This window comes from Rattus rattus, chromosome 10, assembly GCF_011064425.1.
Source record: "Rattus rattus isolate New Zealand chromosome 10, Rrattus_CSIRO_v1, whole genome shotgun sequence".
NCBI lineage: Eukaryota > Metazoa > Chordata > Mammalia > Rodentia > Muridae > Rattus > Rattus rattus.
In genome coordinates, this window is record NC_046163.1 from 81,786,562 (window position 1) to 81,813,416 (window position 26,855).

Below are 26,855 nucleotides of genomic sequence, written 5' to 3' on the forward strand. Positions count from 1 at the left end.
GCCTCCTCTTTCCAAATTCTTTATATAGGCTGCCAGCACAAGTTGTGGCCTAAATTAAGGGTAGATATTCCCATCTCAAAATGTCAGGTTAAAAGTAGGTCTTCCCACTTCGAATGATTTAGTTAAGGAAAAAAAGCCTCTCAGATCTACCCAACTGCTTGTGTTTTAGAAAATTCCAGATGTAGTCAGTTTAACAACCAATAGTAACCAACACCCCATAAAATGCCTCAAAATGTGGAGTTCATCATCAGTTACTTGTGCTTAAAATTCAGCTGTCGCTTCTAAGTCCTGGAATGCTGAAGGTCTGGTCCCTAGGGTGCCCCACATTCCTGTGTTCCAGTTTGTCTTCCACGTTCGTTCAAGAAGGAGAGCTTCTATACTATGAGTGAGTTGTAATTGCCATTTGATATAAACTACCTGTATACAGTTTTACCTACCAAACACACGATTAATCTTGGTTATCAAGAAATCTAGGGGCTGGAAGGATGGCTCAGTAAATGACTCAGACACAGGACAGAGCAACATGGCTAGGGTTTAAGGTGGGCCTGAGTGTGCAGGGCTATGTTTAAGTGTAGGGATAGAGATGCCATTCAACTGGAAGGACTCAGATTACAAAGCTGAGGTGTTGCCTGTACCCCGACATCCCTTGGAGCAGTGGGATAGGACACACATATGTAACTGTGTCTAAGTGTGTACCTGCGAAATGGGAAGGGACCTAGAAGGATTTAGGGAAAGTCCTGAGTGAAGAGGGGACAGTAAAGGGACCCCCAGATAATGACCTCACTTCCTTCACAAAGACCCAACAATGCAAAATCCTGATGACAAGGCATCTAACTGCTTAGAGACAGCCCAGCAGACTCACTTGTCCTAGAGCTTAGAGAGAGCAGGATGTTCTCTTGTTTTCTTTGGACTACTGAAGGCTCAGGCCTGAAGAAAGATAAAAATGAAGGCCAGGGAGGGACCTGGAAATTCATGATTCTTTCTTGCCTGCAATGTCTCTGGCCGTTTGCCCAGAAGGAAACAGACTTGACCCAGGACAGCCAGGCCCAGGACCATGCAGACAAGGGTGAGCATGAGTGTGCCCCAAAGGTCATGATGGAGCCCTGTAGAGAGTCCCTCATCAGTGCAGACATGGTGGAAAATCTAGTGAATCATCTGGTGTCATCTCTGCTGGATGGGGACCCCTTCTTTATGCCTGCCTTCCTGTATGCATACCGACAGTTCACCACCACACAGCATGTGCTGGATCTCCTGTTGAAGCGGTTTGCATACTTCTACCTGGATTGTGAAGAGGATGAACAAAAAAAGAGCACTCTCTGTTGTTTCCTGGACACATGGATAGACCAATACCCTGAGGAGTTTTGTCAGACCATTCTGAAAAAGCTGAAGACCTACTTGACTGTGAACATGCCCTCCTCTGATCTGAATCTTCGTGTCCATATGCTCCTCAAGGAGTTGCAGCAAAAGACCAATGAGTCAGAGGGAAAAGATGAAGACTCAGTTTCACTGCCATTTCCCCTTCTGTATAAGACTGCATGGGCTGCAGATTTGTCTTCATCTGTAGAAGTGGGGAGCCACACCTCTGGAGATTTAGAGATTGAAGTGTGGATTCTGTCAGTGAAAGTGGAGCCAGAACCAGCTTATCCACAAGAGACAGAAACCCCACAATCCACCATAAAGGTCATCTCTTGGGACTAGATGTGACATCAGCAGCCCAGCCAGCATACCTGCTAGTAGCTGTGAAACATGTGTCTCACCAGGTCAGCCAACACAATGGCCTTTCATGCATCTTCTACCCTTCTCGCCCTTTGTTCTACCTCCTTAGAGAATGACCCTGTCCTTATCACCTATGGGTTCTCTCTTATATCTTCTCTGCAGACAGCACCTGTCTGATGTCCTGACAGAACCATTCCCTGATTTCAATACAGCAACTTTCCTTGCCCCACAGCCAGCCCTCACCTCCCCCTGAGAAACGGCCTTTTTACTTGTGTGGTTCTTTTTATGTTGTGTTTCCTTTAAGTATTTGTTTTAATAAATTGTTAGTACTAAAAAAAAAAAAAAAAAAAAAAAAAAAGTACAAAGGTCTATGTCTGTGGAGGTATCCCTTGAATTCTCATTAACAAACAAACAGTGTGCCTACCTGTAAACTCAGGGCTGTCAGGGACTGAGACAGAAGAATCATTGCTTGCTGCTTGGAAGCCTAGCTCAAGTTTCACTGAGTGGACCTGTCTCAAGCACCTGTATCAAAAAGTGACACAACAGAACACAAAGAATCTACCTTTATTTTTGGAATGTAGAGATGAGTGTAGAACATACACATGCCCAAGAAAGCCTGCAGGCCTTGTTACAGAGAATCCATGTTTTAGTCTCTTTATGTTTCTGGGAACACGGAAGAGGAAGAGATTGCATCTTTAAGTCTCTGTTTATGTAGCCTGGTGCTAGGCATATATTGACAGCTCCTGTGTGTGTGTGTGTGTGTGTGTGTGTGTGTGTGTGTGTGTGTGTGTGTGTAATGATCTTCTTTGTCTCAAATTGTTTTCAGAAACTGTAGGCTTAAAATGGTATATAAAGCAATGATCAATACTCAGGACATGCTGTGGAAAATTGGCAGAATAAATGTGTGTAAATCAAGAAGATAGGAGAGCATCTCTCAGAAAATATGGAAGCTGCTGAAGGATGAAATTGGGAAACTTATGACTGAAATGTATAATCCTTTGTTTCAATTGGCCTCAGAATTAGGAAGGTGCTGTCTGGAAGCCTTGTATATACAAACAGACTCCAGAGAGGTTCAGAAATCACAGAGCATCATACTGAATAGAGTAACGTACTGAGGTTGGGTTGGTAAAAGGCAGTATGATCTTTTCAAAATCAAAATACAAAATGAATCTGAAGAAGCCAGAAGTTACTCCGAGGACAGTGAAAGGCTGGTATATCTGTGTCTTTCCTAGCTTCTTTGATGAAATAGCTGACAGGAAGTAATTTAAATGAGGAACATTTGCTCTGGGTCACACTTTGAGGGAATACAATTCCTAATGAATGCATGGCTACAGGAATACCAGGCTGTTCTTCACAATGACGCTACACTCAGGAATCAGCATGGAAACACAAATTAACTATCTCTGTATCCAAAACAGCTTCCTACAAACTCACAAAGTACTTCGTACCAGACTTTTCCAGGGATGCTTGAGTTTCTATTTTTATTGAGCTAAGTGTTGTGTTCTAAAATCTTGTGTGATGATATCTTGCTTCATCTCCTTTAACAGAGAGCATCAGTTCCTAATGCCAGTGCTTTTAGGTTAAAGTGTTACCTAGTAGCTTATATTAGGCATCATGGACAGGTAGACCTGAATGTTTTAGCTGGCTATGTTACTTTATTACTTGTGACAAAGCCCAGCTTTCTTGATCTTTTGAAATCACAATTACCATCTGTAAATGAAAGCAACCAATTAAGCTTCAATAAAGAGTAAAATGACATGCTCATAATATCAGAATATTCAGGTACATGTAGTTTTGATTGGAGACTACCTGCTGCACAGAAGTGTATGTCCTTGAGACAGATAGACAGAGGAAATCACTTTGTGAAGTTTTCTTTTGAGGTAGCAAACTTTTATTACTTCATGGACATACTTCTTATCCCCTACCACAACCTTGTTCACAGTCTTCATATACAGAAAACAGTCTTTATGCTCTCACATAACAGATGAATAGAGCCCTACCGTCTTAGAAAACAGGAAATGCATTAAATCCAAGGTGATCTTTCATGGACTGAATAGAGTTAAGGAAGATATGAGTGGACAGGCAAGGTAAAGAAGATGAATCAATATTTACAAGATCCAAACAGAAGAAGCTACAAGCAGCAAATGTTTTTCTGAAATCTGGAACTCAGTGTGGTCTCTTGAACTGTACTTGGAAAAGACAAATGAAGCACATTATCCCAAACAAGTACATGCCCATTGCTAGTAATGTGGGGACCAGATATGAAAGAAGGAGGCAGCAGAATGTTAAACACCAGGACTTACACCTGTTGACTATTTCCCTCTTTGTTTTAATTTCTCTTTGTGAACACAGTGAAGAAAGGGTGGCAGTGCTGGTGTCATTAAAGATTTTAGGTGAGTTAGAAGTCTCCAAGTAGGAGAGACATGGATTAGAACACAGAGAAAGGTTTTTAACTTTTGATGCATGTGTAAAAGCAGGTAGGAGAGGCATGTACTTTATTTATCCTGCCTCACTAAAGACCTAAATACTGAGCTCAGGAGACATCTCAGTGGGTGAAGGCATTGTCCTCTAGCCTGATGACTGGGGATCTATTCCTGGAACCCACAAAGTGGAAGAGGAGGACAGACTTCTACAGCTTGTCATCTAACTTATACATACACCCCACGAACACACACAAAGTAAACAACACTGACTCAGGCTGTATCTCAGAGTTAGAATTTAAATATTTGTATCCCTCTCGCATGTCTATAACATAAATTAGAAAGACTTCAGTTCCACCAGGATTCTAAAATTTGTTACCAAGCCTGTCTCTAAAACACTGTCATGACTGATCATTTAGGTGCCAGGAACTCAGCTTGTTAATAAATTATGAGGTATTGATAAGTGGCTGCTCAGTGTCCTCAATTATGAATGATCCAATCAGTGTCAGATGAGAAGCTCTCCAAATGGAATTTTTTGCATGCAGAGATTTTTTCTGGCCTATTACAAACGTGCATTTTAAAAGTTCCTTTCCTGAAGTGAACTCGAAGCAAAAGAAATCTTTGGTAAATTTGGGTACCACATTATGTGTCCTGTATGCATAGTTCAGTATAAGTATTGTACAAAAATTTTACAAATGGAAGCACATCAAACTTCATGCCTCTGGAAATGACCAAGTGAACCACAAGTTGTAAGTATTCTGAGAGAACTTGCCTGCTATGCCTCAGGATATGAGTTTCATCTTCAGCAACACATAAGCCAGGATGCTAAAGAGAAGGCTGGACATTGACAATGCTTGTTTCCTAAGCATGCAGAGCAGTGTTTTAATCCTTACAACTAGAAACTGAGGGTGTGTGGTTTTCTGTAATCCAATTGCTCAAGAAACAGAAGCTCCTTAGAGCAAGCAAGATAATGAGTTTAAGGGTAAACTCTGAGTATAGTGAGATATACTGCCTCAGAATATAAGAAAGAGAACAATGAAGACATTCTCAACACTATCCAGAGGACTCTATGCATAACAGTGGAATGTAATGGAGAATTTGAGGACATATGTGTCAATTTACACTCATGTCAGTAGGTATGCATACACATTCACATGTGTCACACACATAAAAGTAAAACAAGAAATTCTTAAATGACCAAGGATAAAAGTATGTTCAAGGATTTTTCTACTGCTTTCAGGCAACATCCTTAATATATGTGGTACTTAGTATTGATGATGGGGTTACGTGAAAAGTTAAAATGAGTCATTCAAATATTTGTGTCCAGATCTCTCTCTCTCTCTCTCTCTCTCTCTCTCTCTCTCTCTCTCTCTCTCTCTCTCTCTCTCTCTCTCTCTCTCTCTCTCTCTCTCTCAATTGAGGTGAGAGTTCAGCATTGAATATGTTCCTTAATCTGATTCTCTAGACATTATTTTTTCAGTAAGGTGTTTCTAACTAAACTTGGAACTCACTGATTTGGCTAGACTGGCTGGCCTGCAAGCCTAAGAGGTCACTTCCCTATGACTCCTGCAAAGTTATCATTTTTGTGAAATGTTTATAAAACACCAGTTGACAGACTCTCATAGAGCATTTGAGAATGTACACACTATTTGCAACACAGAGGTACAGATAGATGTAGCTGGTGGTTTCTTAGTTTTACTTTTAGCAGTTTGTAAATTAAACACTGGGCTTTAATATTATCCTTTCAGAGAATGTCTGACAAGGTCCGTATTTCAAGTGAGAAAATAAAAAGTAAACATGTTTTTTTTTAAAGTAAGAAATAAGAAACAGACCATAATTTCATAAGTAGATTTATAAATAGCACTTTATTTTGACAAACGGTGCTAATGGTACCTAGTTAATGTCAATGCTTTTGAAGGGTAATGGGATAGGGTGGCACCAGACTTTCCTCTCTAGTCTGCAGCTCTAAGAACCTTGGCAATTCCACAGCTCATTTTCTAAACCTCGTAAAATTAGTGCAGTGTGTGGACACTTAGTTTTCCACACATGTTGTCTGGAAGGTTAATTCTCCATAGATGTAGAAGAAAGGGACATCTGCTTTGAGAGAGAGAGAGAGAGAGAGAGAGAGAGAGAGAGAGAGAGAGAGAGAGAGGGAGGGGGAGGAAGGTAGGGAGGAGAGGGAGACGGAGAACACTTGAAACTCAAGGGACCTAACACCTCAAATAAGATTAGAGCCCTTCGTCAGCTCTTCTAAAACAGAGAAAGGCCACCTTGAAGTGCTTCCTTAGTCCCAGGCAGGCTAGGAAAAGGGGAATGGGATTTGAAGTAAATGAAACATGTATGTTTTTTTAAACACGGAATCAAAATAATTCAAACTGCAACTCTGTCTGAAAATAACTGATTCTGTTGGAAAATTCTAGAGAAAATAAATCATTCCACATTCCTTTTTTGCGTCTCAAGTCAACATAAAAATTTAAAATCATACTCTTAGCAGAATGACTACTTATTTCTCACTCCAAATTGAACAGCAACACAAGCATAAATCTGTAAAAAAAAATAGATGTGTATTTCAATATTGAATAACAAAACAGAAGAGCCTTCAAAGAGTATTTTCAAAATAAAAAGCTATGACTGGTGAGAATATTGCAAGGGATATCATAATTGAATCTAGTAAAGGTGACAACCTGATAATCAATATTCCATGTTTGCTAACTAACCAGAATGGTTTCAATTAGAGATCTTCAGCAAATATCATTGCAGCTAAAGCACAGTCTTTTCAACAAGGTTGGGCTAATACTGAAAGATGTAGTAACTAAGTCAAGGTTGCAGTAAAGGAGATTTTGAGCAGGAAAGATCATTCTAATAACCATGCATTCATATTTTATGTTCTTTAAGAATAAATTTTTTATCTTTTTCTTCTAAACTAAAAGCAGCATTTGTTTTCATATTATTTTATCCAAAGTATTAACCTTTTTTTGATATATATATATATATGTATGTTCTTGTTTGCATGCACGGTCACAGAGGTGTGACCTGTGTGTGGAAGCATGTGGTTGATGTCAGGCATCTTTAACTCTATTGATTCATTACACACTTAAGCAGTATCTATTGTCTTTCTGTCTAGTCTGACTAGCCAGCATGCTCTGGGGTACTCTAGGGATGTCATCACATCTCTCTGACATTTTTATGGGTCTTAGGGACCTTAATTCCATTCCTCATCATTTAATGGTAAGCATTATGCCTGCTGAGCCGTGTACCCAAGATCCAAGCTCCAGCCTCTAGAGATATCTCCAGGCAGCATCAACCTGTACCTTTTATCCCTGTTTTCCTTTCCTAATAGTTTCCTGACAACTTTTATTTATAGGAAATTCACATGTATGAAGCTACAGCAACCAAGAAAGTCCTGTTTTATAACTTTGAGCAGTTTATTACTCCCGAACTGATAATTAAAAACAGTGTTCAGATAAGTCTAAACTTTGCCATTTTTTCCCTATATTTGAATGGTTTTTGCACATTGAATTATGGCTGTTCAGCACTCTACGACTAGAATAGTGATTTCTCAGGCAAAATTTCACACTTAGTAACCTTGGGCAAGTAACATACTTGACTTTGGGCAAGGTGTGTAAAGTGTCTGATATATGTAAACAAATAACTTGGCAGATATAACCATAGCCAATATGATGGTGAATGCTAATTGCCAATTTCACTAAATCTAGAGTTAGCTGAAAGGTGAGTTCAGCCTCTGAGCATGTCTGTGGGGAATTTTCTTGATTGTTGTATTTTACTTGGGAACACCTAACCATTGTAGATGGCAGCATTCCCTTGCTAAGATACTGGACTGGATAATAGTAGAGAAAGTGAGCTGAGGGATTGCATTGTTTGCATTGATAGCATTCATTGGTCCTTCTGATTATAGATGCCATGTGACAAACCACTTCAAAGTCTTGCAGCTGGGAGTTCCCTAACACAATGGTTCCCTTCCGCCTTAAACTGTAAACCAAAATGATCCTTTTCTCACTCATGTTCCTTTTTTTGGCAGAATTTTACCATAGCACAATGAACAAAAGAATGTAAGATGGCCAACGAAATAGTTTTACTGACAATCGGATATTTTTTCACCATGTTTTCCAGCTTTTTACATGACATCGCTGATACTCTTGATTTCTCTTTGGCTAGATTTACATTTGAACCAGGGCCCTAGATGTGATCCCATTATTTCTGAATGGACACAGGACAGTGATAAGCCCCACAGGCCGGTTAGAGTAAGATGGCAGAGACACTCACTGGTTAGCATTAGCACATATTACTCTTATTCAAGGAAGAGGAAAATATTTCCTACCCAGATGCTGTCTTCTTGCTTGTACTGTTGCCAGTTGTGCCCAGTATCACTGAACATCAGGCGATAGCTTGTCACCCAGTCAGAGCTCCCATATCTTCCCTGTGTAGCCACCGCTGTAATCTCCACTCTGTTTCCCAGGTCAATCTGAAGCCACTGATGGGCATTGGAAACTGCTGGGGACCAACCACCAGATCCTGGAACAGAATGAAGGAGCAACTTGTAATAATGCCTTAGAAAGTCACTATTTTCTGGGTCAAAGCTCAATGGAACTATGTTCATTTAAGCCATAGTTCCTGCCTCTGAAATTAAACTCCTCGGACTTTCAGAATCAATTTTCTATTCTGTATCCCAGGGATCTAGGTTCAGGGAAAAGACAGTGTTTATGGTGCCTCCTCCCTTCTTCCTCCTTCCCCCCTTCTCCCATTCCTCTCTCTTTCATGACTCCTTCCTCTCTAAATTTGTAGTATGAACCTACCAGGGAGCTCATACCTTAGTGAAACAAAGCTGAAAGAAGACATTAATTTATTCTTCCCTGGGCATCATTTATTCATGGGTCTCCATGAGGAGAATGCTTAATAAAAGGGTAAAAAAGTTCAAGAATCTTCACAGGAGAAAGTTAGATATTACAATGCTGGCACAGGGGACAGGATATCCTAGCAGGTGCTCAGAAAGGCCTTTCTAAGACAGAGACAGTTAAATTGAAACCTGAGGCCATGATAGCCTTGCCTGGAAAGGTAGATAGTAGGTAGTTCTGCAATTACACATGTGTGCATAATGGAGAAGGGAAAGATATTTGTACAACTGCAGTAGATATGAAATAACTTTGTATATTTTAGGTGAAAAGAACTGTGTGAAGACTCACAAGGACTTTGAAACAGTTACATGACTATTCATGAAATTTGAACTCTGTAGATGATCATTCTCTTGGAATTGGAAAACTCATAGTTTAAATTTTTGTCTCCATCTCAAGTAGGAAAAAATAAATCAGTATAAATATTTCCTGACTGCTGAATTTTCAAGACTTCAGAAATCTGAGATGAGGTATATTGCAGAGGGTCTTATGAGATGAACAGATGTGTGGTGAAAATCAACCATCTTGCTCTCCCTTTGCTGGGAACTTGAGGGGAAAGTGCTGCTATGGATAGAGTAACAGATTTACCTTTCCTTAATCTTGCATGCTAGTTTTGTAATGCTCTCCTTTACCTCCCAGAAAGTGGAAGTACATTTACTCAGGCCTCAGCTTTAGCACAGCGACTTTCTGTATTCCAATCCCCAGTGAAGATTTACTTGGACACAGTGTCTTTCTCTATCCTGCTTTGCAGTACCCAGTCCCTTACTGTAAGGGACTAAATATATTGATACTGCAGCTGGAAAAAGGAAGGCAGGAGCCTTACTGATCTTAGAACATCTGTTGATTTGGGGACTGTCTTACAGCACCAGTTTGTCTCAGTCTTCCTGTTTGACACCTAAAATGTATCAAGTTACTTCATGTACTGCAGTTGTGCATATACCATTCCCTCCTCTGTTCCTCACACATAGGTGAACTGCTTAATACCCACCTCTCCAGTCTTCTTTTTATATCCACAAAGTAAATAAAATTTGAAACTGGGATGGAGAAAAGCCCATGATTGTCATCTACTCTAAAATGTATTCTACTTAGTGGTCAGTACTACACAAACAACATAGGCATGACAGTACACTGATACCCTCCACTACAACTGCAGTCAGAGACTTGCACATGTATATGTATATGGTGTGTGTGTGTGTGTGTGTGTGTGTGTGTGTGTGTGTGTGTGTGTGTGTGTTGGAGGAGAGTCAACTGAATTTTTTTACCTTTCCATAGTATTACAGCTATGACCACAAGACTACGTTCTCAAGAATAAATCTGTAATAGATTTCTGGTTGCCCTCTTTGCCTTCTGTTTTCACATTCTCATGACAAATATAGTAAATAAGGTCTAGATGGTACCACAATGATTGCTAGGAAAGATGCTAAATGTCTGTACCATCATGCAGAGGGAAGCTCCCATGCACTTGTAAGACTTAACAAATCAACAATAGGGATAAGAATCAATACACGTTGTAATTCAGCTATTATATACTAGAATTTACAGTGTTCATTCTTCTTTTACTTCCTGCCCAATGTTCTGTGAAAGATACAGCATCCATCTCCTGACATAGTTGAAAAAGAGATGTAGTAGGTTTAAACAGCAGTACTACCAAGCTTCAGAGAGAAATCCAGCTCCTTGAGAGTACAGGAAAATAATGTGTCCAATACCCAGCTGAGGAAATGACTCAAAGTGAAAAGGGTTTACTCTCAAGCCTTATCACCTGATTTAAATCCTGAGAACCACATGGTAAAGAGAGTGAACTAATTTGAAAGTTGTTTTGCACACACGCACACACACACACACACATATTTACACACACACATATTTACACACATTTAGAATACTGGTCAATGAAAAGAGAACTGGTGATAACGGAACAGGAATTATTAAGCAGAGCAGAAGATGGAAGGGTAGAGGAGGGAATATAGAGAGGCATGACGGACCTTGAAAATGCCACATCAAAACCCATTAGTGCTGAAGCTTCCTACAGTATATAAAGGGACACGTATACAAGAAGTGTTTGACTTACTTTAATCTATAATGAGATGCAATATCTCCTTTCACAGTATAGACTCTTAAATATATATGACAGTACTAGGCATTAGTTGCATATATATTAATTGTTAATCAGTTTTGTCAGTGTGATTCCATATTTTCCTAAAAATTTAGAATCTAATGCTAATTTACTTATGTGCCCTCTAGTTCTTGAAAGCAGGAGATTATTTTTGAAGACAGCATACACTTGAGAAAAAAGACATGGAGAACACAAGCTTGTATTGATTTTGAAGCTCCATCCCTATGGCTAGCATCAACAGTGTTGGAAAGTGCTATACAGACAACCAGTGAGAAAACATTTAGTCATCAGTCTTAGTTAGTTGTGAGTCACTTGAGCTACAATAATGACAGCCTTGGCAAACCATGCTTGTGTTATAGTAGTGGTGTAGATATCATTGGAGTAACACACAATTTTCTGACTTGACATAAGACCTGTTCCACAACCTGACATAACCCAAACCTGACTCTGTTAACTGTGAAACCCTATGGCTAGGCTTCATGTTCTGCTCTCGTTCTACTCTAGAGGACATAATTCCCAACTGCTATCCTTAACAAGGGCAAGAACCGATGACTGCCTTCGTCATGTACCCTATGGGAGGACCTAACACCATTATATTTCTAAGTGAACCTAGTAACAAAATACCCTCTAAGATCTTATCCTTATGCCTATAAACCAGTACGTTTATGAACCATCATCAGAGAAACTTCTTTTTATAGCAGAGATTAATAGAACACAACTGTTCAGCATGTAGACAACAGAGAATGGAGTGGTCATCTCTAAATGGGCCAGTTGTATTCTTATATAGCAGAGTCCCCTTGACTCTGGCATCATTATGGAAGAGGATGCAAGGAAGACTTAAGAGCTAAAGGTAGTGATTATCTGTAATGAAATAGTGTTTGCCAGGCAAGACCATTCACATATGAACTCACGGTGGTTATGGCTCTGTGTGTAAGACATGTCCAAGACAGATAAAATCTCAGCATAGACAGGAAATGAGAGTCATGAAATGCCATTTCTAGCTGAGGAACCACTGAAGGCTTCCAAGAAAGGGAGAACCAGAATTTTTCAGGGATGTAGCTCCTGGGATTCTATGTATACATGGTAGTCATGTTCATACAGAGAACACTAAGTTACAAAATAAATTCAGTGGATTGAAGAAAATGCATTCCCAACAACAAAAGTAGCAGAAAATATAAGGATAAATGTAGGTGAAAGGACTAAGTAGTAAGGGGCATAGAAGAGGAGTTGGAGGGAAGTAGAAAATAGCTATGTTTGATCAGAACTCATTATAAGCCTGTGTGTATTTTTCAACCAATAATAGAGAAAAACAAATCCAGTAACTGATAATAGTCATGTGAAGAACATTGGAGTCTCCTGAGATTTCGGCCTCAGTAAAATGTTTGCTATTTCTACTGTATTCCTCATCACACTCAAAAATCTCAACCACTGCTCCTACCTCTCTGCTAAATCCTAAGAACTGAAAGAGGTGCAAGAATTATTTCCCAGGAAATACAAACTAATTCTGGAACCATTCATTTTGCTATATCTCTCCTGCCGTTCCTTTCAGATACTTTGCTGCCCTTAAAAGGTAAAATTTCAAAGTGATTCTGAGCAGGGTCACCTCAAGAACACTAAATGTTGATAGAAAATGAATGTGTGATATTATTTTTCCGAGTAGTTAAAGACAGGTAGATTTGTATACTTGTGGTTTTTACATTGAGGATTTTATTTTAGAATATCTGTATAATAAATAACTATATAAACAATAAGCTTTCTATAGAATAATGTAGGACTTTGGACCTTTTGAGTGATGTTCATTAGTTTGAAATGAAGACATTCAAGCCTTCATAATTTGCCTTGAATTGCCAACAGTCCCCAGCTAGACTTCTTGCTGTGCTTTAGAATTATTCTATTTTACTAATATTTACATGTGAGATAAAAATTATATTAAAATAGAAAAATAGGTTCTAGGGTGATGGCTCATTAGTTAAAGTACTTGCTGTGCATGCAGGACCTGAGTTTACATCCCAGTTCTAATGTTAATCCCCGACATAGATTTCATTATAGTTGTAATCTCAGTGCACAGGAAGTGGAGGCAAGGGAATCCCGAAGCAACCTGGCAAGCTGTACTAGCAAGGTCAGTGAATACTGAGGTTAGTGAATGATTATGTATGCAAATAAAACAGAGAAGAACCAAACACAAGTTGTTGTTACTTGATCCTCAATTACATACCTGAACTTTAAAAATCTGAGCTATTCTTCCAGCTTTTGGCTATTCTATAATTCCTAAAATAAATACTAAAAGGAACAGGTTTCCCAGACATGAGTCTACACATATACTATGCAGAAGACCTATAAACAGCAAACACTTTCTCATGAGAGAAGGAGGAGCTAGCAGAGAGGACAATCTGCAGCCTCACTTATGAAACATTTGGTGATCCTATAATCCAAGATTCAAAATTACTTTAGGCACGTCTACTTAGTGAATAAAGCATCGTAATAAGTAAATGCATGGAGGTCTTGAAGCTGGTGGAATAACTCAAGCAGTAAATCACTTGTCTTACAAACATGAATACCTGGGTTCAAATGCCAGGATCCATAATAACAAGTGGAGCATAGTGGTGCTTAGCTGCTATTCCAGCTTTAGGAAGGAGGATACAGGTAGGTCACTAAAACTCACAGGCAAGCCAACTTGTTAAGTTTTAGAAGATTTTGCTTGTTTTAGAATACTTGAGTATCAAACAAAGAAATATTGCTACTTGTTAGCAAAATATAAAAGCTTAAATAAATTACATATGTCAGATGCATTTAGATGTTTTCTTTCTTTTTTTTGTGTCCTGGAAGGAAATTGATTTACTTTTTCTTCTCTGTCTCTTTTTTTAATTGGGTATTTCTTATTTACATTTCAAATGCTATTTCCTTTCCCACTTTCCTGTCCATTAGCCCCCTAAACCCTCCCCTCCCCCTTCTGGAAGAGTATTCCCTTCCCCATTCACCACGTCTTACCCCTCAACCCCCTGACAATCCCCTACACTGGGGGTCCAACCTTGGCAGGACCAATGGCTTCTCATTCCATTTGTGCCCAGAAAGGCCATCCTTTGCTACATATGAAGCTGGAGCCATGGGTCAGTCCATGTATAGCCTTTGCGTAGTGGTTTAGTCCCTGGAAGCTCTGGTTGATTGGCATTGTTGTTCTTATGGGGTTGCAAGCCCCTTCAGCACTTTCGATCCTTTCTCTAATTCTTGTAATGGGGGTCCTAGTCTCAGGTCAGTGGTTTGACACTAGCATTCCCCTCTGTTTGACATGTTCTGGCTGTGTCTCTCAGGAGAGATCTATATCCAGTTCCTCTCAGCATGCACTTCTTAGTTTCATCCATCTTATCTAGTTTTTATGGCTGTAAATATATGTGCCACATGTGGGGCAGGCTCTGAATGGCCATTCCTTTAGTCTCTGCTCTAAACTCTGCCTCCTTATTCCCTCCTATGGATATTTTTGTTCCCTTTTTTAAGGAGTGAAGCATCCACATTTTGGTCATCCTTCTTGGGTTTCATGTGGTCTGTGGATTACATCTTGGGTAATTTGAGCTTTTGGACTAATATCCATTTATCAGTGAGTACATACCATGTGTGTTTTCCTGTGATTGGGTTACCTCACTCAGGATGATATTTTCTAGTTCATTCCATTTGCCTATGAATTTCATGAAGTCATTCTTTTGATAGCTGTGTAGATGTACCACACTTTCTTTATCCATTCCTCTTTTGGATGGCATCTGGGTTCTTTCCAGATTCTGGTTATTATAAATAAGACTGCTATGAACATAGTGGAACATGTGTCTTTGCTGTATGTTGGAGCATCTTTTGGGTATATGCCCAGAAGATGTATAGATGGGTCCTCAGGACTGCAATGCACAATTGTCTGATTTCCACAGAGGTTGTATAAATTTGTAATACCGCCAATAAGGGAGGAGTGCCTCTATCTCCATGTCCTAGACAGCATCTGCTGTCACTTGAGGTTTTATCTTAGTCATTCTGACATTTGAGGTGTGAGGTGTGGTGTGAGGTGTGAGGTGTGAGGTGTGAGGTGTGAGGTGTGAGGTGTGAGGTGTGAGGTGGAATCTCAGGACTGTTTTAATTTTCATTTCCCTAATGACTAAAAATGTTGAATTTTTTTTAAGTGTTTCTTGGACATTTGATATTCCTCAGCTATGAATTCTTTGCTTATCTCTGTACCCAATTTTTAATAAAATTTGGCTCTCTGGAGTCTAACTTCTTGAGTTCTTTGTATATTTTGGATATTAGCCCTCTATCTGATGTAGGATTGGTAAAGATATTTTCCCAATCTGTTGGTTGCCATTTTGTCCTAATGACAGTGTCTTTTGCCTTACAGAAGCTTTGCAGTTTTATGATGTCCCATTTGTCGATTCTTGATCTTAGAGCATAAGCCATTGGTGTTCTGTTCACGAAAATTTCTCCAGTGCCCATGTGCTTGAGATGCTTTCCCACTTTCTTCTATTAGTTTGAGTGTATCTGATTTGATGTGGAGGTCCTTGATCCACATGGACTTAAGCTTCTTACAGGGCATTAAGAGTGGATCGATTTGAATTCTTCTATATGCTTGCCTCCAGTTGAATCATTTGTTGAAAATGCTCTCTTTTTTCCATTGGATCATTTTAGCTCCATTGTCAAATATCAAGTGACCATAGGAGTATGGATTCATTTTGTCTTCAATTCTATTCCACTGGTCTATCTGTCTGTCTTTGTACCAATACCATACACTTTTTTTTTTAAACCAATATTGCTCTGTAATACTGCTTGAGGTCAGGGATGGTGATTTCCCCAGAAGTTCTTTTATTGTTGAAAAAGTTTTAGCTATCCTGGGCTTTTTGTTATTCCAAATGAATTTGCAAATCGCACTGTCTAATTCTATGAAGAATTGAGTTGGAATTTTAATGGGGATTGCATTGAATCTGTAGATTGCTTTTGGCAAAATGTCCATTTTTAATATTTTTTAATCCTGGCAATTCATGATCATGGGAGGTCTTTCCCTCTTCTAAGATCTTCAAGTTCTTTCATCAAAGACTTTAAGTTCTTTTCCTATAGATCTTTCCTTTGCTTGGCTAATGTAACACAGAGGTATTTTTTATTATTTGGGACTATTATGAAAAGTGTCATTTCCCTACTTACTTTTTCAGCTTATTTATCCTTTGAGTAGAGGAAGGCTACTGATTTGCTTGAGTTAATTTTATACCCAGTAACTTTGCTGAAGTTTTTTTTAATCAGGCTTAGTAGTTCTCTGGTTGAACTTCTGCGGTGACTTAAGTATACTTTCATTTCATTGACAAATAGAGATATTTTGACTTCTTCCTTTCCAATTTGTATCCCATTGACCTCCTTTTGTTGTCTGATTGCTTGGGCTAGGACATAGAAAACTATATTGAATAAGTAGGGAGAGAGTGGGCAGCCTTGTCTAGTCCCTGATTTTAGTGGGATTGATTCAAGTTTCTCTTCATTTAAATTGATGTTAGCTACAGGTTTGCTTTATATTGTTTTTACTATGTTTAGATATGGGTCTTGAATTCCTGTTATTTCCTGGACTTTTATCATGAAGGAGTATTGAATTTTGTTAAATGCTTTCTCAGCATATGATGAAATGATGATGCTGTTTTATCTTTGAATTTTTTCTTTTATACAGTGCATTGTGTTGATGGATTTCTGTATATTGAACTATCCCTGCATGCCTGGGATAAAGCCTACTTGATCATTGTGGATGATCGTTTTGATGTATTCTTGGATTCAGTTTGCAGGAATTTTATTGTGTATTTTTGTGTTAATATTCATAAGAGAAATTGCTCTGAAGTTCTCTTTCTTTGTTGGGTCATTGTGTGGTTTAGGTACAAGAGTAATTGTGGCTTCATAGGAAGAATTTTGTAGTGCTCCATCTGTTTCTATTTTGTGGAATAATTTGGACAATATTGGTATGAGGTCTTCTATTTAGTTCTGTTAGAATTCTGTACTAAACACATCTGGTCCTGGGCTCCTTTTGGTTGGGAGACTTTAAATAACTACATCGATTTCTTTAGGAGTTTGGGTTTGTTTAGATTATTTATCTGTTCCTGATTTAACTTTGGTACCTGGTATCTGTCTAGAGAATTGTCCATTTCCTCCAGATTTTCATGTTTTGTTGAATATAGGTGTTTTTAATTGGATCTGATGATTTTTTGAATTTCCTCAGATTCTGCTGTTATGTCTCCCTTTTCCTTTCTGATTTTGTTAATTTTGACACAATCTCTGTGCCCTCTGGTTAGTCTGGCTAAGGGTTTATGTATCTTGTTGATTTTTTTCAAAGAATAAGCTGTTGATTTTATTGATTGTTTATGTAGCCTTTTTGTTTCTACATGATTTTTTTCTGCACTGAGTTTGGTTATTTCCTGCCTTCTACTCATCTTGTGTATTTACTTCTTTTTGTTCTAAAGCTTTTAAGTGTGCAGTCAAACTGCTGATATATGCTTTCTCCTGTTTCTTTTCTCAGGCACTCAGAACTATGAGTTTTCCTCTTAGTACTGCTTTTATTGTGTCCCATAAGTTTGGGTATGTTGTACTTTCATTTTCATTATATTCTAAGAAGTCTTTAATTTCTTTCTTTATTTCTTTCTTGACCAAGATATTATTGAGTAAAGCATTGTTAGACTTCCATGTATATGTTGGTATTCTTTTGTTATTATTGTTATTGAAGACCAGCCTTAGTCTGTACTGATCTGATAGGATGCATGGGATTATTTCTATCTTCCTGTATCTGTTGAGGTCTGTTTTGTGACCAAGTGCATGGACAATTTTGGAGAAAATACTATGAGATGCTGAGAAGCATGTATAATCTTTTGTTTCAGGATGGAATGTTCTATAAATATCTGTTAAGTCCATTTGGTTCATGACTTCTCTTAGTTTGTCTACATCTCTGTTTAATTTCTGTTTTTATGACCTGTTTCTCTATGTCTTTCTTTAGTTTCTGTTTCCATTGTCTGTCCATTGATGAGAGTGGAAAATTGAAATCTCCTACTATTATTGTGTGAGGTGCAATTTATGATTTGAGCTTTAATAAAGCTTCTTTTATGAATGTAGGTTTCCTTCTATTTGGAGCATAGATATTTAGTATTGAGAGTTCATCTTCGTGGATTTTTCCTTTGATGAATATGAAGTGCCCTTCCTTATCTTTTTTTGATGACTTTTGGTTGAAAGTAGATTTTATTCGATATTATAATGGCTTCTCCAGCTTGCTTCTTTGGACCATTTGTTGGAAAATGGTTTTCAAGCCTTTTACTCTGAGGTAGTGTCTGTCTTTGTCTCGGAGATGTGTTTCATGTATACAGCAAACTGCTGGGTCCTCTTTACTTATCCAGTCTTTTAGTCTATGTCTTTTTATTGGGGAATTGAATCCATTGCTATTGATATATATTAAGGTATAGTGATTGTTACTTCCTATTATTTTTATATTTAGAGGTGGAATTATATTTGTGTGTGTCTCTTCTTTTGGTTTCATTGTAAGGAGATTCCTTTCTTGTTTTTTCTCTCCTTGTGTTGGACTTTTCCGTCTATTAACCTCTGTAGGGCTGGATTTGTTGAAAGATATTGGGTAACTTTGGTTTTGTCATGGAATATCTTGGTTTCTCCCTCTATGTTAATTGAGAGTTTTGCTGGATATAGTAGCCTGGGTTGGCATTTCTGTTCTCTTAAGGTTTGTATGACATATACCCAGGATTTTTGGCTTTCATAGTCTCTGGTATAATTCTTATAGTTCTGCCTTTATATGTTACTTGACCTTTCCCCCTTACTGTTTTTAATATTCTTTTTTTTGTTTTGTGCATTTGGTGTTTTGATTATCATGTGAAGGGAGAAATTTTTTTCTGGTCTAATCTATTTGGAGTTCTGTAGGCTTCACGTATATACATATGGGTATCACTTTCTTTAGGTTAGGGAAGTTTTCTTCTGTAATTTTGTTGAAGATATTTACTGTCCCTTTAATTTTGGAATCTTCACTTTCTTCTCTACCTTTTATTCTTGGGTTTGATCTTCTCATTTTGTCCTGGATTTCCTGGATGTTTTAGTTTAGGATCTTTTTGCATTTTACATTTTCTTTGACAGTTGTGTCAATGTTTTCTATGGTATCTTCTGCTCCTGAGATTTTTTTCTTCTATCTCTTCTGTTCTGGTGGTGGTGCTTATATCTATGACTCCTGATCTCTTCCCTAGGTTTTTTTTTCCCCAGGGTTGTCTCCCTTTGTGCTTTCTTTATTAATTATGTTTCCATTTTTAAGTCCTGGATAGTTTTGTTCAATTTCTTCCATTTCATTGTGTTTTCCTGTAATTCTTAAGTGATTTTTGTGTTTCCTCTTTAAGGGTTTCTACTTGTTTACTTGTGTTGTCCTGTACTTCCTTAAACTAGTTACTTATGATCTTCTTAAAGTCCTCCATCATCATAATAAAGTGTTATTTTAAATCTAAATATTGCTTTTTCCAGTGTGGTTGGATATCCTATGTTTGCTGTCGTGGGAGAACTGGCTATGATGATGCCAAGTAGTCTTGATTTCTTTTGCTTGAGTTCTTGTGCTTGCATCTTGCCATAAGGTTGTCTCTGGTATTAGCTTCTCTTGCTGTTTCTGATTGTGGCTTGACCCTCCTATAGGACTGTCAGTATTCCTGTAGACCTGTTTTCCTATTTTCTTTCAGCAGGTTCAGGGAAGAGACTGTTCTGCTCTCAGGCATGTAGTCACTCCTGGCGGCAGTTTTTCAGCTCTTGGGGAGGGCAGGAACTGAAAGGGTCCTACCACTATTTCTCCTAGATCCCTGTGACCAGAGTGCACAGATGACCTTAGGTGTTTTCCTCTTGGGTTGGGAGTGTGGACAGAGAGTAGTTTCCCCTGATTTCTTAGGAGTGTCTGCACTTCTGAGGGTCCAGCTACCCCCCCCCGCCTCTGCCAGGATTTGGGTGCAAGGATCTGTTGACTGGTTTGGTTCAGTTCCGGGCACAGACCTGGACTGCTCCTTCCTGCAGCTGACTCCTCCTATATTCCTGTATCCAGAGGCACTAGGCAGTTTCCTCTTGGGCCAGGATGGGTTAGATGTTTTCTGATGAGATAGTTTAGGTTGGTCTCTAAAAGCTTCCATAGATAAGAATAGTGAAGAAAGAACAGTTGCTGCATTTTTTTTCTGTTATGATTGCAGAGAGGAGTTCCTGCCTGTTTAAAAACAAGTTCCTTGTGAGAGTTCTTTTCTCTATGACTTGAGGCACAGTGATCTGGCCTTGAGTTACCCCAGCAGCATAAAGGTGAAATGGGTCAGCCCTTAACTATTTGGTTTGCAGTCTTCCCCCCATGACCGAAATGCTTTAGCTTATGAAAGATTTTAGGAGACTTCTTGAATAGCCATTGGACCTCTGAAAGAGCTCCTCCACTCTCTTTTATTCTCTCCCTTTTCCTCCCTCTTTTCCTCCCTCTCTATTTCTTTCCACTCCCTCCCCCATGCCTCCTTCCTACCCTCCTTTTTGGCTTGGAAGAGATTTTATGGAAGGAGCTCATCCTCTGTTTAAGAGATAGGGATTTGCTCTTCTGGGACCTTACAGGAACAACAGAAAAGCAGCTAGCATTACACAGATAAAATAGTATTCTAGGAAGGAAAGCTAAGCATCTCTCTTGGGTTTGGAAAAGCTTAAAAGAAAGGTAGATGTCCTAGGTAGAATGACAAAGAGAAAAAGAGATTTCTAAAGAGCTAAGTTAAGTTGTAGCATCAGGCTATTAAATAGGTATTTTGTAGATAGTTCAGAAAACATACCTACCTAGATAAGCTAGTCAGTTTGTACCTCAGCTTAGGCCTTTGGTGTCTTCAGGCCATTGATATATCCTACCTCAAAATAATAATAATCATCTTCATAATAGTAATAACATTGATTTATAATATCTCATCATATAATACTACTATTACTAATGATGATAATATCAATTAGTAGAAGATGTATTAGTAGTTATAGTAGTAATAGTTGTATTATTATTATTATTAGTAGTAGTAGTTTCAGTAGTAGTAATAGTAGTAGTAGTAGTAGTAGTAGTAGTAGTAAGGTAAATGGAGCCTGAAGATGACACATGATGTTTTCCTTTGACACACACTTATACACATACATGAACTTACATACAACTACACACATGAGAGGCCCTTCTATGAGTATTATACTATATAATGTGTCTAAATTTAATAACATTATGCTCACATATGCCTATACCTGCAATATTCAACAAGGTACCTGCTCCTCTTTGTAGAACATTCTCCTACATATAAAATAAGATCTTGGATGAGCAAAGACCCCTAAGGCTGGGAAAATCTTGGATGAACCATACACCTGATTATTGTATCATGGAGCATGTATACTACAGGATAATCTTTATGCCATAGTTCAAGTTTAAGGACTAACAAAGCTCTAGAGAAAAACTAAGTGGGAACTTCACCAAATACACAAGGAGATTTTTAAAAAGATGAAATCACATCGGATAAGTCTGTAAAGATGACTCACATAATCCTCTTGTGGAGGACTCAAAGTGGATTCCTCCCCTACATCGGGGAGCCCACAACACCTGTAGATTCAGATCCATGTATCCCATGTTCTATTATGGCTTCTGCAGACAAGTAGAACATATGTACACAGACTAGTATTTGACTGGCATGCATGAGAGCCTAGGTTCTTGTCTCCAGGATTCAGGCATGAGTATGCAGGTGCATGCGCATGCACACACATGCACACACACACAGACATACATGCACACACACACACATGCACACACAGGAGGGGGCATATACACACACAATGAAATATTATAGCAGATATTCTTGCTGTAACAAATTATTTCATTGCTACTACTCTGAGATGTTTTGGTGTAGCCACATGATTAATACTAATACACAAGGCTGTATGTTCTCCAGAGGAGGGAAGTAAGGATGATTTTCACAGCTCTGTGTGTTTAAGAGGCTCAGAACTTTCTCTGTTTTCTTACTGATCATGACAAATAGAAAGTGCCAACATCTATACAAATGATAGTGTTTAATAATCCATTTTTTCTCTCATTTTATCGTTAGGTCACATGTTTAAATTAGATACTATCAACTAGTCCACTCAGGCAGTTATGACTGCATAGATCCCGCAGGATATTGATAACTGCATTTATGGAGGTCTGCTTAGGAGGTGTCTCACATCTGGGGATTGTGTTCAGGCTCGTATTCTCAGCAGTCAAGAGGCCAAAGCAGGAGCATATATTAGTTCAAGGCTGCTCTGAGCAGAAGAATAAAATTGTTAGTCAAAAAGACAAAGAAAAGAAGGAAATGAAAGGAAAAGATCTGAAAGAAGAAAAGAGTAAAGGAATAGAAAACAGGAGGAGAAAAGGGAGGAACACAAAGACATATTTTTAATATTGATTTCATGATTAAAAAAAGAGGACTAACATTTATCATGTATTTCATAGTTCATAATCTTGGTAAACTTTAATATTATCCCAAGCTCCTTAGTCATTCAAAACTATGAAGTTTCAGTAATATTCTAGAATAGGGTGTTTCACAGGCACACTACCACATTTCCTTTATTCTGTGCTGGGAAATGACCAATACCCTTTGTACCTATTTTAAGTGTTTCACCAAGTGACCTACATCCCCAGTCCTGAACTTATTTGAAGTGCATTAAATGGAAATCATGGGCTTCAGCCGGCTCATCTGGGAGCCTGGAGTTTTCATTCAGCAAGCATGCATGATGTGACTACCATTATGGGGTCCTCGGTGTTCTTCAACATACGAGGCTAGCCACACTAATGAATTTTGATTCTTCCTTTCTAGTCCCATTTGTCATAGTGAAATGAATCAAAATGTAAAGAAAATCCCAAAGACTTCTGTGAAATTAATAATTAGTATTGCCAAGAAAGATCGTGTGTATGTGTGTTTTTGTTGTTGTTGTATTACATGAATATGTCATTTTGTATATGTGTGTGGGTGTATTGTGTATGTGTGAGATATGATGTGGTATGATATGTGTGAGTGTGTTTGTGTGTTTGTGTGTTTGTGTGTTTATGTGTGTGTGTGTTTGTGTGTGTGTGTATGTGTGTATGGTCTGTGAGTGGTATGGTCCAAGGTGGTATGTGTGCAATTTCTGGTCTCTGTGTGTGTGTGTGTGTGTGTGTGTGTGTGTGTGTGTGTGTGTGCATGTTGTGGTGTATGAATTGTGTAGGGTATGTGAATGTTTTCTGTGTGTGAGTATGGTCTGTTATTTATGCTGGGTCTGCTTGTATGTGTTGTGTTGTATATGTTGCATTGTGTGTGTGTGTGTGTGTGTGTTTGTGTGTGTGTGTTTGTGTGTTTGTGTGTATGTGTGTGTGTATGGTCTGTGAGTGGTATGGTCCAGGGTGGTATGTGTGCAATTTCTGGGGTGTGTGTGTGTACATGTTCTGGTGTATGAATTGTGTGAGGTATGTGAATATGTTTTCTGTGTGCGAGTATGGTCTATTTTTTGTGCTGGGTCTGCTTGTATGTGTTGTGTTGTATATGTTGCATTGTGTGTGGTGTGTGTGTGTGTGTGTGTGTGTTTATGTGTAGTGTGGTATGTGTATTATTCTCTGCCAAAATAGAGAGTTAAGAACTCTAAGCCTTTTTCAACCATGAACTTGGGATGATGACATATAAAAGAACCAAATTCGCCATGTAAATAAACTGCCATGACATAGGTATATGATCTGTACTTCTAAATGCAAACATCTAAAAATATGTATGCGAGTGAGGGAACAGACTTAAAATTTCAAGTGTTAATGTTAAAGATTATTTCTGAACTCTGTTTCATTGGAAAGACATTCATGAAGGCTCTTCCTTTGGATGCTAAGAACTCTGGTTATTTGTGTTTTAATTGCACAGGGTACCTAAAATTCTTCCCCTAATTGTCAAGATCTAAATCACATCTTGGCAGTTTGAACCTTGGCAAATAGATCCTGAATTTCCTATTGACAGAGTTTGTGAAAGCCCAGCTGAATTAATCCCCCAACTTAAATCTTTCTGCACAAACATCTAACCCACAGAGATCTTACCTAAACCTTAATTATGTAGACTGACTTGGCTGACTAAGGAATGGCCACTGACATTAGCTTAGAGCTGTTTCCAGGACCCTTCAAAAGTGATTAGTGCACTTTATTCCTTTTCATTTTCCTTGTAAGAGGTTGAGGAGCTGTGGAAGGAATAGAACAAATTCCATTTGCTAACCCCCCTCAACAGGTGAAATTCTGGGAGTTAAGGAAGATTTTTAACCATCTAGTCTTCAACTCCCAAGCTGGGATGACAGATCTTTCCTGATTTACATAACAGCTGCATTAAGGTTGCTATTTTTATTTTACTTTTATTTATTTCCCAGTGGAACTGTTTATTTGCATTGTGGATGGATCATAGCCTTCCTGGATTCGCCCTCTCATTTTGGCTGGTCCTTATGTGCTGGTATACGTTTACCAGCTGTATGCTTTCTTCCTGTTTATAGTCAGACTTGAATATACTCAAATCTGCTGTTATACATTGGAAATAAATATTTTCAGTGCATAGTGGATTTTATGTGTTCCCTAGGGGATTTTAATATTTTAAATGATGTCCAGAACTTGCAGGAAAATCTGTTCCCCTATTTCAAATGGTTTAGCGTGTCTGAGTGCAAGAATACAGTTTGTTGAAAAGAAAAAAATCTGAATTAAAATGTCTGTCTTGGATGGAGGAGGAACACTTAAAAGAGTCAGAAAATAAGCAAAATTCACAGGTCTCATGAAGTTCTAGGAGCAACTCATATTCACAATGTCCCTCCAAGATGTTATAATCTCTATAATTGTTTAGAAGGAGAAGACCTCTAGATCAGCTGAACTGTCTGAGGGATGAAGCTGGGCTTTTCAGGGCTTCATTTCTAATGAATCATTAATGTTGTAGTAAGTGATTTCCCAGCCACAGTAGTTCGAACAAGACATTCAATGATTCATTGAGTAAGATTTGAGTGGACTCCTACCTTGGAGTCAAAAGTGCCATGTCTGGAGTAAACAGATGTTTGTTTCTACACATTGTCTCAGAAAATGCTACTGAGCACCTCCAGGTCTGCAGAACAGAATTTCATTGAAATGAGACTTTTACAATGTGAATTTCATCTTCAGGAAAATAAAATAACAATTTCTAACACTCAGATGCAAAGCTGGTTGACACAACACAGAAGAAACATGAACATGATAATTATTGCAACAGGAACACACATGACTCAATAGACTGTTAAGAAAACCTTTTCAGTCCTTCTTAGAAGGGGGAACAAAATACTCACAGGAGGAAATATGGAGACAACGCGTGGAGCACAGACTGAAGATAAGGCCATCCAGAGAATGTCACACCTGGGGATCCATCCCATATATAGTTACCTAACCCAGACACTATTGCAGGTGCTAAGAAATGCATGCTGATAGAATCCTGATATAGCTGTTTCCTGAGAGGCTCTGCCAGAGCCTGATGAATACAGAGGCAGATGCTGACAGCCAACCACAGGACTGAGAATGGGTCACCAGTAGAGGAGTTAGAGAAAGGACTGAAGAAGCTGAAGGGGTTTGCAACCCCGTAGAAGAACAGCAGTATCAACCAACCAGAAACCCCAGAGCTCCTAGTGATTAAGTAAATCGCCAACCAAAGAATACACATGGAGGGATCCATGGCTCCAGCCACATATGTAGTAGACGATGGCCATGGGCCTCAATGGGAAGGGAGGCCCTTGGTCCTGTGAAGGATTGATGCACCAGTGTAGGGGAATACCAGGGGAGGAGGCAGGAGACAGTGGGGTAAGCACCCTCATAGAAGCAGAGGTAGAAGGGATGGGATAGGGGTGTCCCAAGGAGAAATCATAAAAGGGGATAATATTTGAAATGTAAATAAAGAAAATATTCAATGAAAGGAAAGGTAAAATAAAAGAAAAACAAAACAAACAAAAAAACCCAAACAAACAAAAAAAGAAAAACTAAATAAATCTCAGGGCTCTGTTATAACACACTTCCATCCTGATTATTTAGTTGTCCAAACCAAGTCAGCTGTCCTTGCAAATCACAAGTTTTTCTATTTGAGGAATGATTAGATTTCAGAAACCAGGAAGGAAGATACATGCTAGCTAATGAAAGTCCTTCCTGTAGACTTTTGGCAGCATGTAAGATATGGTGATGCTTAGTTACAAGTGTCAATCTGATTTAGTTAAGGAACACCCAGACAGCTTCTAAAATATTGTCTCCTGTTGTATGAGAGGATATTTCTGATAGAAATTAGCATTTTAATCATGACCCTTAGTGGGGTGGCTCAATTTTCATCTATTGATAAGATGACATGCGGTGCTTCAAGGATCAGATAAAATAAGGAGTTCGAGCAGTGATGCACTTGCACCATCTCCTGTGACTGAGATACCTGGTCTCTCCTTCTCTTACCCAGCAGGACTTCAGTCTCAAACACTTTTTGTTTTGGAGAGTTTCAGAGACAGTTGCCCATTCTCAAGCTGCAGCTCAAGAGTTATTCCAACAACTATCTCTATTCTCAGATCTCTGAGCTCACAAGGATGTACTAGCTTCCCAGGTTCTCTAGCTTGTAGAAAGATCAAGGGGTCCTTTTATGCTTCTGTGACCACATGATCAAGTTCCACAAAGAGCCTGTTCCTGCATAT

General features: G+C 38.7%; 1 protein-coding gene across 2 annotated transcripts in view; it reads right to left on the bottom strand.

The window, feature by feature from the left end:
* LOC116911684 (contactin-associated protein like 5-4) overlaps positions 1-26,855 on the bottom strand; it is a 465,842-nt gene that overhangs the window by 265,920 nt on the left and 173,067 nt on the right. For both annotated transcript variants that reach the window (XM_032915638.1, XM_032915639.1), the window contains exon 3: positions 8,476-8,669. In XM_032915638.1, coding sequence (XP_032771529.1) covers positions 8,476-8,669 — 194 coding nt within the window. The remainder of the gene's footprint in view (positions 1-8,475; positions 8,670-26,855) is intronic.